The 13,316-nt window shown below is 47.8% G+C and overlaps 1 protein-coding gene across 1 annotated transcript in view; it reads left to right on the top strand.

Annotated features, from left to right (window-relative positions):
- LOC132454144 (alpha-1,6-mannosylglycoprotein 6-beta-N-acetylglucosaminyltransferase B) overlaps window positions 1-13,059 on the top strand; it is a 133,608-nt gene extending 120,549 nt beyond the window's left edge. Inside the window, exons 12-17 of the mRNA XM_060047348.1 lie at window positions 1,551-1,715; window positions 2,518-2,664; window positions 4,165-4,281; window positions 6,450-6,524; window positions 8,378-8,655; window positions 11,708-13,059. Of these exons, the coding sequence (XP_059903331.1) occupies window positions 1,551-1,715; window positions 2,518-2,664; window positions 4,165-4,281; window positions 6,450-6,524; window positions 8,378-8,655; window positions 11,708-11,906 (981 nt within the window). The 3' untranslated portion in view covers window positions 11,907-13,059. The remainder of the gene's footprint in view (window positions 1-1,550; window positions 1,716-2,517; window positions 2,665-4,164; window positions 4,282-6,449; window positions 6,525-8,377; window positions 8,656-11,707) is intronic.
- Window positions 13,060-13,316: the final 257 nt, after the last annotated feature.

The following is a 13,316-nucleotide window of genomic DNA, read 5'->3' as shown; positions in this document are numbered from 1 at the left end:
AGCACAACACATTCTGGCAAATACCCCATTCAATGGGCCAATATACATTATGTAAAAGGTTAGTATCAAATTCCAAAACATTACACGTAAAAATACTCTGCAGTATAGCAACGTGCAGGACTCCTTAACCATCCCCTCACATCCTATATAACATTTAGACATTAACAATGTAGACCTCTAACATCCCCTCACATCCTATATAACATTTAGACATTAACAATGTAGTCCTCTAACATCCCCTCACATCCTATATAACATTTAGACATTAACAATGTAGTCCTCTAACATCCCCTCACATCCTATATAACATTTAGATTGTTACAATGTGCACCTCTAATATCCCCTCACATCTGCTATAACATTTAGAAAGTAACAATGTACTCCACTGACATTGCCTCATATCTTCTCGAACATTTAGATAGCTTGACATTAAATTGAAGTGGCGCGATGCAATTATTACGAGGTCTGCCTCTGAAACGGAGAAGCTGAATCTATGATGACAGAGAGCATTGTAGCAGCATTAGAGAGGAACCGTAGGGTTCTTTGGGTGTGTGTGTGTGTGTGTGTGTGTGTGTGTGTGTGTGTGTGTGTGTGTGTGTGTGTGTGTGTGTGTGTGTGTGTGCGCGTGACTGTACGGGATAGCTCCAGACTAGCCTAGGGCTGGCTGTGTTAGTGTCTTCTTCTTTGCTTTTTGTTAGCAGGCGAGCTGTCACACCGAGTCTGTCCTTACAGGACCACAGCCCCATACACACACACACACACACACACACACACACACACACACACACACACATACGCAGACACACACACGCAGTGACATACTAAAGCTCAACACTGGAACAAAGGCCACTTTCTAATGAGGAGGAGTACAATTCAGCTCATTATGGTTGTGTTTGTCAGGGTTGCGTATGATAAGACAGGATTATACCACATCTAGTGGACATTGTAGCGGGGAGAGACATCGTCTGACTAATAAAATAATGTTCAGCATTTCAACACCTCCTCAACCATACCCACCTCCACCCAGACCCCCCCCCCCCCCACCCACCCTGCCAAAGCCTTCCTCCACCTCCACCCAGACCCCCCTCCACCCAGGCCCATCTCCAACAAGAACCCCCACCGCCAAGACCTTCCTCAACATCACCCAGACCCCCCTCCAGCCAAACCCCCCACTGCCAAGACCTTCCTCAACATCACCCAGACCCCCCTCCAGCCAAACCCCCCACTGCCAAGACCTTCCTCAACATCACCCAGACCCCCCTCCAGCCAAACCCCCCACTGCCAAGACCTTCCTCAACATCACCCAGACCCCCCTCCAGCCAAACCCCCCACCGCCAAGACCTTCCTCAACATCACCCAGACCCCCCTCCAACAAGAACCCCCACCGCCAAGACCTTCCTCAACATCACCCAGACCCACTTCCATGCAGACCTCACTCACAACTTAACTCCCTAGCCCGTCCTCCACCTCCACCCAGCCTCGACTTCCTCCAGACCGACACCCACCCAGACCCGGCACCTCCTCCCTGAGAAGCTCAAGCTGTCTCTCCTCTCCACCAGGGTAAAGAGGGCTTCCTGCAGATCCTCCACAGGTACATGGAGGTGCACGGCACCGTGTACTACGAGACCCAGAGGCCCCCGGAGGTCCCTGCCTTCGTCAAGAACCACGGCCTGCTGCCCCAGCACGAGCTCCAGCAGCTGCTGCGCAAGGCCAAGGCATGACAGTGTGTGTGTGTGTGTGTGTGTGTGTGTGTGTGTGTGTGTGTGTGTGTGTGTGTGTGTGTGTGTGTGTGTGTGTGTGTGTGTGTGTGTGTGTGCTTACATGCAACCGATCAGACACATTAGACACTGTGGGTAGACAGTAGAGAGATAGTTGAGTAGAGTGCTGATTCTTAAATTAGGGTCACAAGATGAATTCCAAATTTTCCCAAATTGTCCCATGTTATAATGTAGCAAAAACACATTTATCTCTGGAAATCCGCCAGAAATTGGTTCTAAGTATGCCAAAGTGCTCTGTTAAAAGAAAGTTGACGAAAGAGGACATTTGAATGATTACTCACTAGTGCTAGACGTGGCTTGCTTGGCTAACATGCGCCGCTGGTTCGTGCGTGGGGGATGGAGATAAATATGGAGAGAAAGACACAGCAGAAGTGTGTGTGTGCCCTGTGTGTGTTCTGTGTGGGCAGTAGCAAGAATGTCGGGATGGAGTCATGGGTCACAAGTCTCTTAGAGTTTGTCAGCTAAATAGTTTGAGAACCAATGGAGTAGAGTAGAGTCTTTAATATCCCTATGGTGCAATATGTTTATCGTAGCTGCAGTTTATAGTAGTGACAGTTACAACACCAGAATTGACTTTGTGGCAAACAACACAGACATACGAAATAAAACAATATGACGTCAAAACTTTATGGACACAAAATTCAGAATCCAACAAACAAAGTTAACGAAAACACAAGAATAACGTACAAATACATGTAAAAGTGTTGTTTCTAACATGACTTATTTTCCCCCACTTTAGCTTTTCATTGGCTTTGGCTTCCCATACGAAGGACCCGCCCCTTTGGAGGCCATAGCCAATGGCTGCATATTCCTACAGCCCAAGTTCCAACCTCCGCACAGCTCACTCAACCACGAGTTCTTTAGAGGCAAGCCCACTTCCCGAGGGGTGAGCTCATTTATTACCTACTGGTACTCCCCTTATCTTGTTTATTCCCATTGTTCCTTCTGCCTGTGGGTGGTGCTAATGCACATAGCCAGTTATGAGGTCACTGAGTTCTGTTTCTTTGCTATTTTATAGAGCTAAAAATAAAATTGGAAACTAAATACAACTGTATACAAAACCAGCGGTTGGGAACTTCTCACAGATGAGTAAATGCGTAATTCAGGTGAGACTCAATACTGAACGTAAACTCATAGTAATAGAGTATCGAGTTATGAACTAAATGTACAAAGTACCTAAATGAATAAGCGGTTGGAATTTCGCTAGTCGCTCGGTGCAGCACCTAAGAAAGTACTGCTTCTTCACAGACGAAGACGACTTTTAGTTTTATTTTCACTATGTCACATGTTCTCCTGCGGCTCATTAGAGTCTTCCCCGATCGACGGTGGCATTAGGTGGTGAAGACTTCCACTGTTCAGGAGGACACCTACAGTATACAGCGATCCCTGCAGGAGATCAACATAGTGCATGAGTGGACAAATAACAAAAGCAAAACTCCCTTACCACCCTCTTGTGTATGGATTGCTTGCTCAGCGATGTAGGCCTTGACCGATATTGTATTTGCTTGCGCAGCGTTGCTCCACATGTGACACATTGAATAAATGAAACTATTCCAGTGTTTTCCGTATTAAAGTCTCATTGTACAAGTGTGCGGCTATGCCCTCTGCAAGGAGTGCATTATGCTTCAACTCTCGCGCCAGGAGTGCAAACAAATTTCGTGTGTCAGGTCATGCATAACTTGAGATGGTTGAGGAAATTATCTCGTCAGAGTAGAACACTGGAAACGTCTTGTTATGGCGCAGCATCGTAGTGGATACAGCTGAATGAGGGCGCCCAAGACACAGCTATCACCATCACGTCTCACCACGCTCTGAAGCTATTCTGAAGAGCACGCTCTTCAGGGTGTGCTCTCTTTTTATTTTTCTTATTTTTTGGACCATTAAAAGAACGCGAGAACATGTAGCCCTGAATAAAACGACAGTTTGACTGTTGCATATTTTGATATGGCAGTGTATGTAATGTATTGTACTATAACACATCATCTGAATAGCGGACACAGGAAAACAGTGAGGCGACTTGTTCAAACTGGATCAGTCTTGACCACCTTTGTCTTTGAGCCAACTCTTGACTTTTCCTAAATATGTGTGTATGGTATTCTATTCTCACTAAGCTAAAACAGCCTTATTGAACACACTCACTGAGCTAATCACATACGTGTTTGTGTGTGTGTCTGTGTGTGTGTGCGTGCGTGTGTGCGTGTTCATGTGTGAGTCTGTGGGCTTGTTCCTGTGTGTGTGCGTGTGTGTATGTGTGTGTGTGTATGCGTGTTCGTGTGTGTGTGCTTCTTCATGTGTGTGTCTGTGGACTTGTTCCTGCTTGAGTGTGTGTATGCGTGTTCATGTGTGTGTGCTTGTTCCTGCGTGTGCGTGTGTGTGTCATCTCCAGGTGTCCTCCCAGCACCCATACGCAGAGCAGTACATCGGCAGGCCTCACGTCATGACGGTGGACTACAACAACTCCCAGGAGTTTGACACGGCCATAAGGGAGATCATGAGGACCAAGGTGCTCCGTCTTCTCCTTGCTGTCCTTCTCCCGTGCTTTGTTTTGTTTTGGTTCTGTTCCCAGAGAGTGCGTGGCAGAAGTCTGGATGATGGTCTTTGCTTTTCCCCTTGCTTTTCTCATTTTAAATGATTGCGCCGCCGTATTTAAGGGGTAGCGTCACAGCTCTGCTCTTTTGGTCAGAGAGAGAGTAGGCCTATTGCTTCATACGTGTGCTGTGAAAAACATCGCAACCTTCAACATCAACTCTTGCTTCCGCAAAACCAAAAAAAGAAAAGAAAAGTAAAAAGACCTGGACCACTTTCAAACCATGGTCCAAAACCTGTTTGTGGGATTTGAGTCGATGAGAAGGACGCAGGACTTGTCTTACACTGGAAAACAGCTGAGTGTGACATTGGCCCTTTACGCGCCCCACTGAGATGTGCTACACAGTACACGTTGTCGGCTGATGGATAAACCAAGCGTGGCGCAGCTGATCACAGCACATCAGCAGCATCTGCTGTTTGCCGCTCCGTTGCAGTCTGAAACAATTGCAGTGCAATCTTTTCTACCTGCCATCTCAAAGTCAAAACGTTTGATACATTGAGTGTTGTCCTATCTGAATGCCAATTTTTTTTTTTCGGAAACATAAAAAGCATGGCACTCATGATGTGTGCCCCAGGTGTCCAATCGGAATGGAGGATGTGTCTGCCTACTGAAGGGCTCTTGTTGAAGCATCTATCAGATGTAACACGCTCTCCTTCCGTCTGCCACTCTGGCAGACACTCCTTTGAAATCAGAACTTGAAGTCAAGTGGCTTTTGAGTACAGAACAGAGTTCCTGTCTACCCTTCGTCCTCTGCCTCTGTTTTGTTATTAATCATTTTAAAACGGGCAAAAGTCAAGTCCACTAAAATTGATACAATAGGTTTATAGACAGGTACTGCCTTAATCTGCACACAAGTGAATATATTTCACACACAATGCAAATGATCACAGGAAAAGAATAAGCACAATGTGAAACAGAACAAAAAGAAATATATGTGTTTCATATCGTGTTCGTTTAAGATCCTGTTAGCACAACACACAAAGGTTTTCTTGTTATTCTGTCATCAAACTCGCGCCGTCAGCACGCTCTTAATTCTCCTTTAAGAAAACCAAGTCCATGGTTTATACAGACAAACCTACAGACAGACATTCTGATACAGTGATAGATGACAGCGATGGAGAGGAAGGGAGAGATAGGGTGCTGCTACATTGCTGTAAACATCTGGGCTTTAAGTCTATTTGTTCAGTTAATGGAGACCATAAGAGCAAAGATGGAAAGACGAGAGGAAAATAACTTTTAGACTTTCTTCTGAAGAGAGTTTCTTATATTTATCTCAACATAAAAATCCAAATGTTTGCGCTATGATCATCCAAGTGCGGGGCCTTTTACTTAGAAAGAAACGACACCATCTTTTCATGGTTGGTCTTGGGATTCTTGAGTTTTGTTACAAGTTATTTTAAAATGTATTGAACATTGCTCAGCGTAGTATTCTTATTTTGGATTGAAAGTTAACAGTTCAGTTATCCAGAGAAAATAGTTGGATAGTTTGATATGGATGCTATATCAAAGGATCTGTATCAGTGATTTACTTCTGTGTCCGTGTTAATCCCTGAACTCAATATTGTCGTCCTGTATATCTTCCGACCCAACAAGTTAACGTTTTCCCCTTACAGAGAACCTTATCCAATATCACTGCAATGAACGGCAATGACATTTACACCTGCTATAAGGCAATACATACCAATACTAATACACTCATAAAAATATGTGGGTGCGTTTATGTGGCTTTATTCTATTAATCAGTTCAAATGAATGTATTCTTCGTGCATAGCAGTAAACCTACCGTTAAAAACAAAGCTCCGCAACCAAGAAAAACACATTTCGGCTAATCAAAGTAAGCCTTTTTTTGCCAGAACTGGCAAAGCACAGCAGGGGGTGATCTATTGCTATGCAAATAAACACTAATGAGTTTCCAAGCAGGCGCACGCTGTAATTAGGAGCTCACAATGGAAACATTTCTCTCATTTCTCAGCTGGAAAACGGGAATAGGAGTAGACGATGTATCGCAATTAGTGAGGAATAATGAGCGACAGAGGAACAATAACAACAGCTTCGTGCGTGTGTGCACGTGTGTGTGTTTGCAGGTGGAGCCGTACCTTCCGTACGAGTACACGTGCGAGGGAATGCTGGAGAGGGTGCACGCCTACATACAGAACCAGGTGAGACCACGGGGCCCAGTCACACTGTGGAGCCCTCCACTGCAAAGCCTACGTTGCGTCACCGTCAGCGGTCACATGACACCCGTCACATGATGCACGTCACATGATGTCCTTCACATGATTCCCCCCCCGTGGAGTGCATTCAGCGTCGAGCTAACGTGACGTCAGCTCAACGCTAAATTTGCCCCACGAGTGGAAGGTCGACATGAAATGCTTCTATTTACATTGAAAACCATCAATGTCCAAAGAACGATGGCCTTTAGTTATGAATGAAGGGTAGTGAGGTTAAGCTGGCATTTGCCGTCGAGAATTGCAGGTCTGCGATTCATTTCCGATTTACGGCGGAAGTGGTCGGACAAAGCGCTTCCGGAGCGCCTTTCATTAACTATGGCCGTGTTTCCCCAAGTCGAGATAAATGGATGAGGAACACTCATTGATCCACAAGTCTAAACTGAATAAAGCATGACCTCATCATAGGGTTAGGGTTTACGACCGCTGAATGTTTATACAGATGTACTTCGTTTCCAAAGAATTGTTTTGCTCTAAAGAGATGAGCGAGCTCCGACCCCGGTGAGCCCATCGCCGGCTAATGGCTCGCCGTGCACCTCTGTAGTTGTTCTTCTTGGTTTATCAGTTCACTGGGCATAGCAGTTCTCTGTCCTGTCATAGCAGAGCCACATTGAGCATAGAAATGGTGCTCTCTCGTTTTGGTATATCGTTGTTATTCACACCTTTTTCTACACTTCAACAACACGTCAACTCCCCGGTAAAATTGAACGTGTTAAGCGCTATCTTATTTTGGGCTCACAATATATAATTAAAGCTGTGTGCTTCCCACGTCAATGTTGTGCACCTCCTCCGTGTCCTCGGTTGGCTTCTGGGCATGATTGCTGTGGGTGTGCGAGTGCATTGTGTTACTGTTTGCACAATGCTCCTCAATCACACGTCCTCCCAAGTTCCACCCTCAGCATTGATGGCTTATGTGTGTTTTTCCGCTAGTGGGCAGAGACTTACCCAGTAGAACTCATTTAGACTCCCGAAGACGGTGTGCTAATTAGTGCATAAAAATGTGGTGTTTGTTCATGCATGCATGTGTCTGTTGATGTACAACGTCTGACTGACACTCCCTCGCTCTCTATTTATCTCTCTCTCTTTATCGTGCTCCTTCTCTCTCTCTCTCTCTCTCTCTCTCTCTCTCTCTCTCTCTCACTCTCACTCTCACTCTCACTCTCTCTCTCTCTCTCTCTCTCTCTCTCTCTCTCTCTCTCTCGCTCTCTGTCTCCCTCTCTCTCTCTCTCTCTCTCTCTCTCTCTCGCTCTCTGTCTCCCTCGCTCTCTGTCTCCCTCGCTCTCTGTCTCCCTCGCTCTCTGTCTCCCTCTCTCTCTCCCTCTGTAAGATTGATATTGCATTTAGCGGTCAGAGGAAAAGCTGACCGCTAATCAAAAAAAATCAAAAAAAAATCAAATAAAAATAAGAATGAACCAAACTATTTGTGATTATTTTTTCACTATCCCTGTTTGGTAGCAAAAAAAGAATCAAAGGCAGTTTACAAGAGCATGACCATGAACTCTGTGTTTCCTTTCTGTTTACACCTTGAATAGATGAAGAGGCTCATATTCAGAGAATTGGAGTAAAGCTGACTAGTTTTATTGAAGCTTGTGTAGCGGTGTTAGTTACTGTATCAATTTCCCCTCAGACTGATGTTCCAGGTCTAAATCTGTGCAATGGTGAATGGATCATCGTACCAAAAGCCCTCACATACAAATCCTGGTTCATCAGTTCATCAGGGTCTTATGTAAGGAAGCACAAGACAATGGCTGACTCACTGTGTCTCTGCACCCACTCCCTCCCAGGACTTCTGTGCTCCAGAGCCTCCATTCCCGCTGGGCAACCTCTCCAAACCGCTGGCGAGCAGCATGAGTCCGGGGCCTCTGTTTGTCCCCCTCCCCAACACCACAGCCCTCGGCTGGGCCGCCAACGTCACCCCCCCCCCTGTTTGGCCTCCCGTCAGCTCCCTGCGGCTTCTGGCGTCCCAGGAGGGCCAGTCCTGCATCGAGACCTGTCAGTCTGCCCGTCTGGTCTGTGAGCCCGCCCACTTCCGCTTCATCAACAACAAGGAGGCTCTGAGAGGGTGAGTGACAGCTGTCCTGACGTATCACGCGTGAGCATTCAAGGGGGCGTCCCTCTGTCGAGACGGCTTGTGACCGGTCCTGAACGCGTCATGCATGCAGCAAGTTAAGTCGGGCACCTTTCAAGAAACGCAAAACGCGATTCTCCTCGGCTGCCAGCGTTCACAGCCCTCACAGAGACGTGGACGTAGCTCGGGTTTAATGAGGTTTATTCTCACGTTAGCATTCATGGGTTCATTCAGTCCTCCGCTATATCTTTAAAAAATAGATATATTCGGGGGCGCCCCGGTGGATCGCCCAGCAGAGCGTTTACCATATAGTGCTCATTCCTGATCGCAGCGACCCGGGTTCGATTCTGCCCGTGGTCCTTGGCCGCATGCCCTCCCCTCTATCCCCCATACCTTCATCTCTATCTCATTCCTAACAGCTGTGTTTATGTAGAGGTCCTGATCCCGGTCACATGGGCCCAGAGGCAAGCGCCAGAGCTCCAGATGTTATACATCCGTGTCCAGATGTGCTCCCTCCGTCTGACTCTGAGCACAATTTGACTCCAGGATACTGCAACTAGCAGGCGGGAGAAAACACTGATACTGTATACACACTCACAGACACACACACACACACACACACGCACACAGACACACACACAGACACGAGCACACAGCGCTTAGTCACAGCCTTTGTCCTGGCACCTCGACTGAGAGAGCATTTCCCAGAGACGAGAAGCATGGGGACTCTCCACATCAAGGAGCAGCAGCTTGCCTTTCCAGTTTTCCTCGGCTGTGAAGCCTTACTGCTGCCACAGTCACTGTCTGACACACACACACACACACACACCCTTTGCAGACATATAATGAGTGTGTGTGTGTCTCTCTTTGTGCATGTTCTCCTCACATCATCATCACCTGTGTCATTTCCTAGTATCTATTCCTCTTTATCTTTTATGTTTTGTCACTTTTCTTGTCTCAAGGCAATCTCTCTCTCTCTCTCTCTCTCTCTCTCTCTCTCTCTCTCTCTCTCTCTCTCTCTCTCTCTCTCTCTCTCGCTCTCGCTCTCGCTCTCTTTCCCTAACTCTCTCTTGCACTGTCTCGCTCTCTCTCACTCTCGCTCTTTATCCCTCTCGCCCCGCATTTCTCCTTCTCTCTCCTCTCCTTTTCTGCCAGTTCATAAGTCATTCCCCCTCATCTTCGACCTCAAACACTCACTTCACCGTCAGTCTTTTTCTCTATGTGTTAATGTGGTGGTTGCAGTGTAAAACCGCTACTGTACGCCTCTGCTTCACCTCCCCTCCACCCCCCACTCCCCCCTGATCACTTTCATTCCTCACTTCCTTTGTCATATGCAGAACTAGAGTTGCAGAGTTAGGAACATCTCGTCTAGGGTTTCCACCGAGGCTGCCACTCCAAGTTTTCCATCTTTGAATGTGCACTACTTTGTTGGTGATTATTTTATTTCAGATGGATCTACAACATACTTTTTTTCTCTTTTTTTTATGAAAACTTTATTACAAGCTGGAGGGGTTGCCGGTACAACAGGGAGGCTGGTTAAATATTGAGGGCACCGGAGTCTCAATGCTCCTGATGAGCTGGTTATTCTCGCGCATGACTGGACACCTCCAACCTTGATTGAATGCGTGACCATCTGTGAATCTGAATTTGAGCCAACGGCGCAAAGTGATCTGATTTGCCACAGCCGTTCCTTTTGTTCAGACTGTCTGAGCTTAACTTTTTCACTTCCCATGACTCGTGTTGAATGAACAGGACTGGAGGGATCCAGGGCGAATAACACTTCGAAAATCAAGTAATTTCTATGCAAGACAGATTGCTGCCACATCATTTCATTCCCTATCACAGACCTTCTGAAATCCCAATTTATTTTTACTGACTGTCCCTCGGGAAATCTAGGGACAGATCCCTAACCTGTTTGAATGAATCTTCCTGCCGTAATATTCAGAACAATTCCAGCTATCTTCCTAAGACTACTATTGGTGACAAAGGAGAGAAACCCCAAGGCCTGGGACGATTGGCGTGTCCAGTGGGGAGGGCGGGGGGGGGGGGGGGGGGGGGGGGTGATTGACCGGAGTAGCACAACCCCAACTCAACATCTGATTGGCCATGCTGAGGGCTCCCCCCCCCCCTCCCACCACCCCTTATGAATCTGGCAGAAGATTTATTTGATTTAGAAATTCTGCATACCTGAACCATCGAAATACAGAATCTTGGACCAAAAATTTAAAATTGTGCGAAATAGGTTTACAGTCTCCAAACCACCCCACAGGGAGTTATTCTGTGCCCCTCTTATGAGTCTTCATACACGCCACTATACTATGCCCAATCTAAACTCCAGAGGCGTTTCGGAGTTCTCTCCCGTCCATTTATCAAATTGATGACGAACACAAACGGCTCACCTGCTCTTTCTCTCCTCCTCCTCCTCCTCCTCTTCCCCCTCATCCTCCTCCTCCTCCTCTCCGTCCTCCTCCTCCTTTTCCCCCTCCTCCTCCTCCTTCTCTTCCTCCTCGTCCTCTATCCCCCTCCTCCTCCTTCTCCTCTTCCCCCTTCTACCTCTCCTCCTCTTCCTCCTCCCCCTCTCCTTCTTTCTCCTCCTCCCCCTCTTTCTCCTCCTCCCCCTCTCCGCTTCCTGCACCCCTCCCGCTCTTCCTCCTCCTCCTCTACCTCCTCCTTCTCCTCTTTCTCTTCCTCCTCCTCTACCTCCTCCTCCTCCTCTACCTCCTCCTCTACCTCCTCCTCCTCCTCCTCTTCCTCCTCCTCTACCTCCTCCTCCTCCTCCTCTACCTCCTCCTCCTCCTTCTCCTCCTCCTCCTCCTCTACCTCCTCCTCCTCTTCCTCCTCCTCTACCTCCTCCTCCTCCTCCTCTACCTCCTCCTCATCCTTCTTCTCCTCCTCCTCCTCCTCCTCCTCTACCTCCTCCTCCTCTACCTCCTCCTCCTCCTCTTCCTCCTCCTCCTCCTCCTCCTCTACCTCCTCCTCCTCCTCCTCTACCTCCTCCTCTTCCTCCTCCTCCTCCTCCTCCTCCTCTTCCTCCTCCTCCCTGCAGGCTGGACGTTCAGTGCGAGGCGCTGGATTCCGAGTCCAACCACGTCCTGCCCGCCTTCTCGGTGGCGCGGCGAGAGTGCAGCCTGCAGCAGGACCCCCTGCTGTTCAGCTGCGCCGGCCACTCCCCCAGGTACAGGCGGCTCTGCCCCTGCAGGGACTTCCGCCGCGGCCAGGTGGCGCTGTGCAGGGAGTGCCTATGATGAGCGCGTCACAGAGGCCGATGGGCAGGAGAAGAAGAAGAAGTAGAAGAAAGAAGAAGCAGAAGAAGGGAGCACATATGGATTAGGGGGGATTAAGGTGGATAGGTAAGCAGTTGCAGGCGTTGGAGGAGAGGATTGCTGCGGAGCGGGTGTTGAGATGAATAGGAGGAACCGGTTAGGAGAAAATCCACATAGGATTGATTGGAGAGGCTCCCCTTATCCCCCAGGTGGGCGAGTGAAGCTGTGAAGCACTATTTGTCTTTTTCAAACAGCCCCAAGGGATGCAGAAAATGGTAAAATATGCAGTATACGCGCGGTTCGATGCAAGAAGCCAAAGGTGCCAAAAAGAGAACAGAGTAATGGCTTTGTGTTGTGTTGGGGTTGTTGTGACAGCTCCTATAGCCGTGCGGTTCGAGGGCTGCGATACGGATCGGTGGGCTCTTTGGGGTCTAGAACGCAAGTCATGATGATCAATGATGATCATGATGATCAATGGCTGCTAGTTTACCCAGGAAGTGTGTGTTCCCTAACGGTTTGATGTCAGTATTAACCCGCATTGATCAGCGTCATGTGGCCACCACATGTGGCACCTGTCGTTCACCCTTTTCTTAAGAGGGGTTTTGACGTCAATTATAAGCGGGAATTGTGTCGCGTAGCTGGTAACGTGCAACGAGGACCCACCAAATGGAGATCAATGAAAAGTGTTGAAACATCTCGATTTGCAGAGGCCAAGCCCAGGTCAATATCTAATCTCCACTCTTCTCCTCGGCGTGTTGTGATTGGACAAGGGATGATGGACAACCGGCTTATCATCCTGGCCCTTTTCTTTTTTTTTCTGTCTCACTGGTTCCCTCCCTCCTGCTATGATGGACGGAGTCATTTGTCTGACTTCCCAGAGTGCAGGGCAACAGCGGTCAATGCAATCAACTCGGCTCACACAAGGAAACACACACACACACACACACACACACACACATACACACATACACACAGGGGGATGGAGAGGAGACGAAGAACAAACATAAAGGTATACGATTATTTTTCAATTCGGGGTTCGGCCCCCTGCCAGCTAAGTGGATTTTAAGAATCCTGTGAACTTTGTGACCAAAACTGACAAAAGATTGAATAAACAAATGAGAAAAGTCGTAAAGAAGCAACGTCTGGAGTCGTGTTTCCTTTTATTCCCTTGGGAGCCTCTTAGATCATCGTTCAGATCTGCTCTGTGTTTTCTACGATGCAGGGGTCTGCCCTCAAATACAGCACGTCTACTTGTCGATTGTTCTCTTCACCTATCTCTCCGTGTATCCCTATGAAACCCTCCCCCCGCACAGTTCTTCCTCCATCCAACAGTGCGTCCATCTGTCCATCCGTCCGTCCAATCGCCTGCCTAACCAGCCGTCCATTTATCGT

This window comes from Gadus macrocephalus, chromosome 3, assembly GCF_031168955.1.
Source record: "Gadus macrocephalus chromosome 3, ASM3116895v1".
Classification (NCBI taxonomy): Eukaryota; Metazoa; Chordata; class Actinopteri; order Gadiformes; family Gadidae; genus Gadus; species Gadus macrocephalus.
The sequence above is the reverse complement of the archived record's forward strand: the minus strand, read 5'-3'. Positions and strand labels throughout refer to the sequence as shown.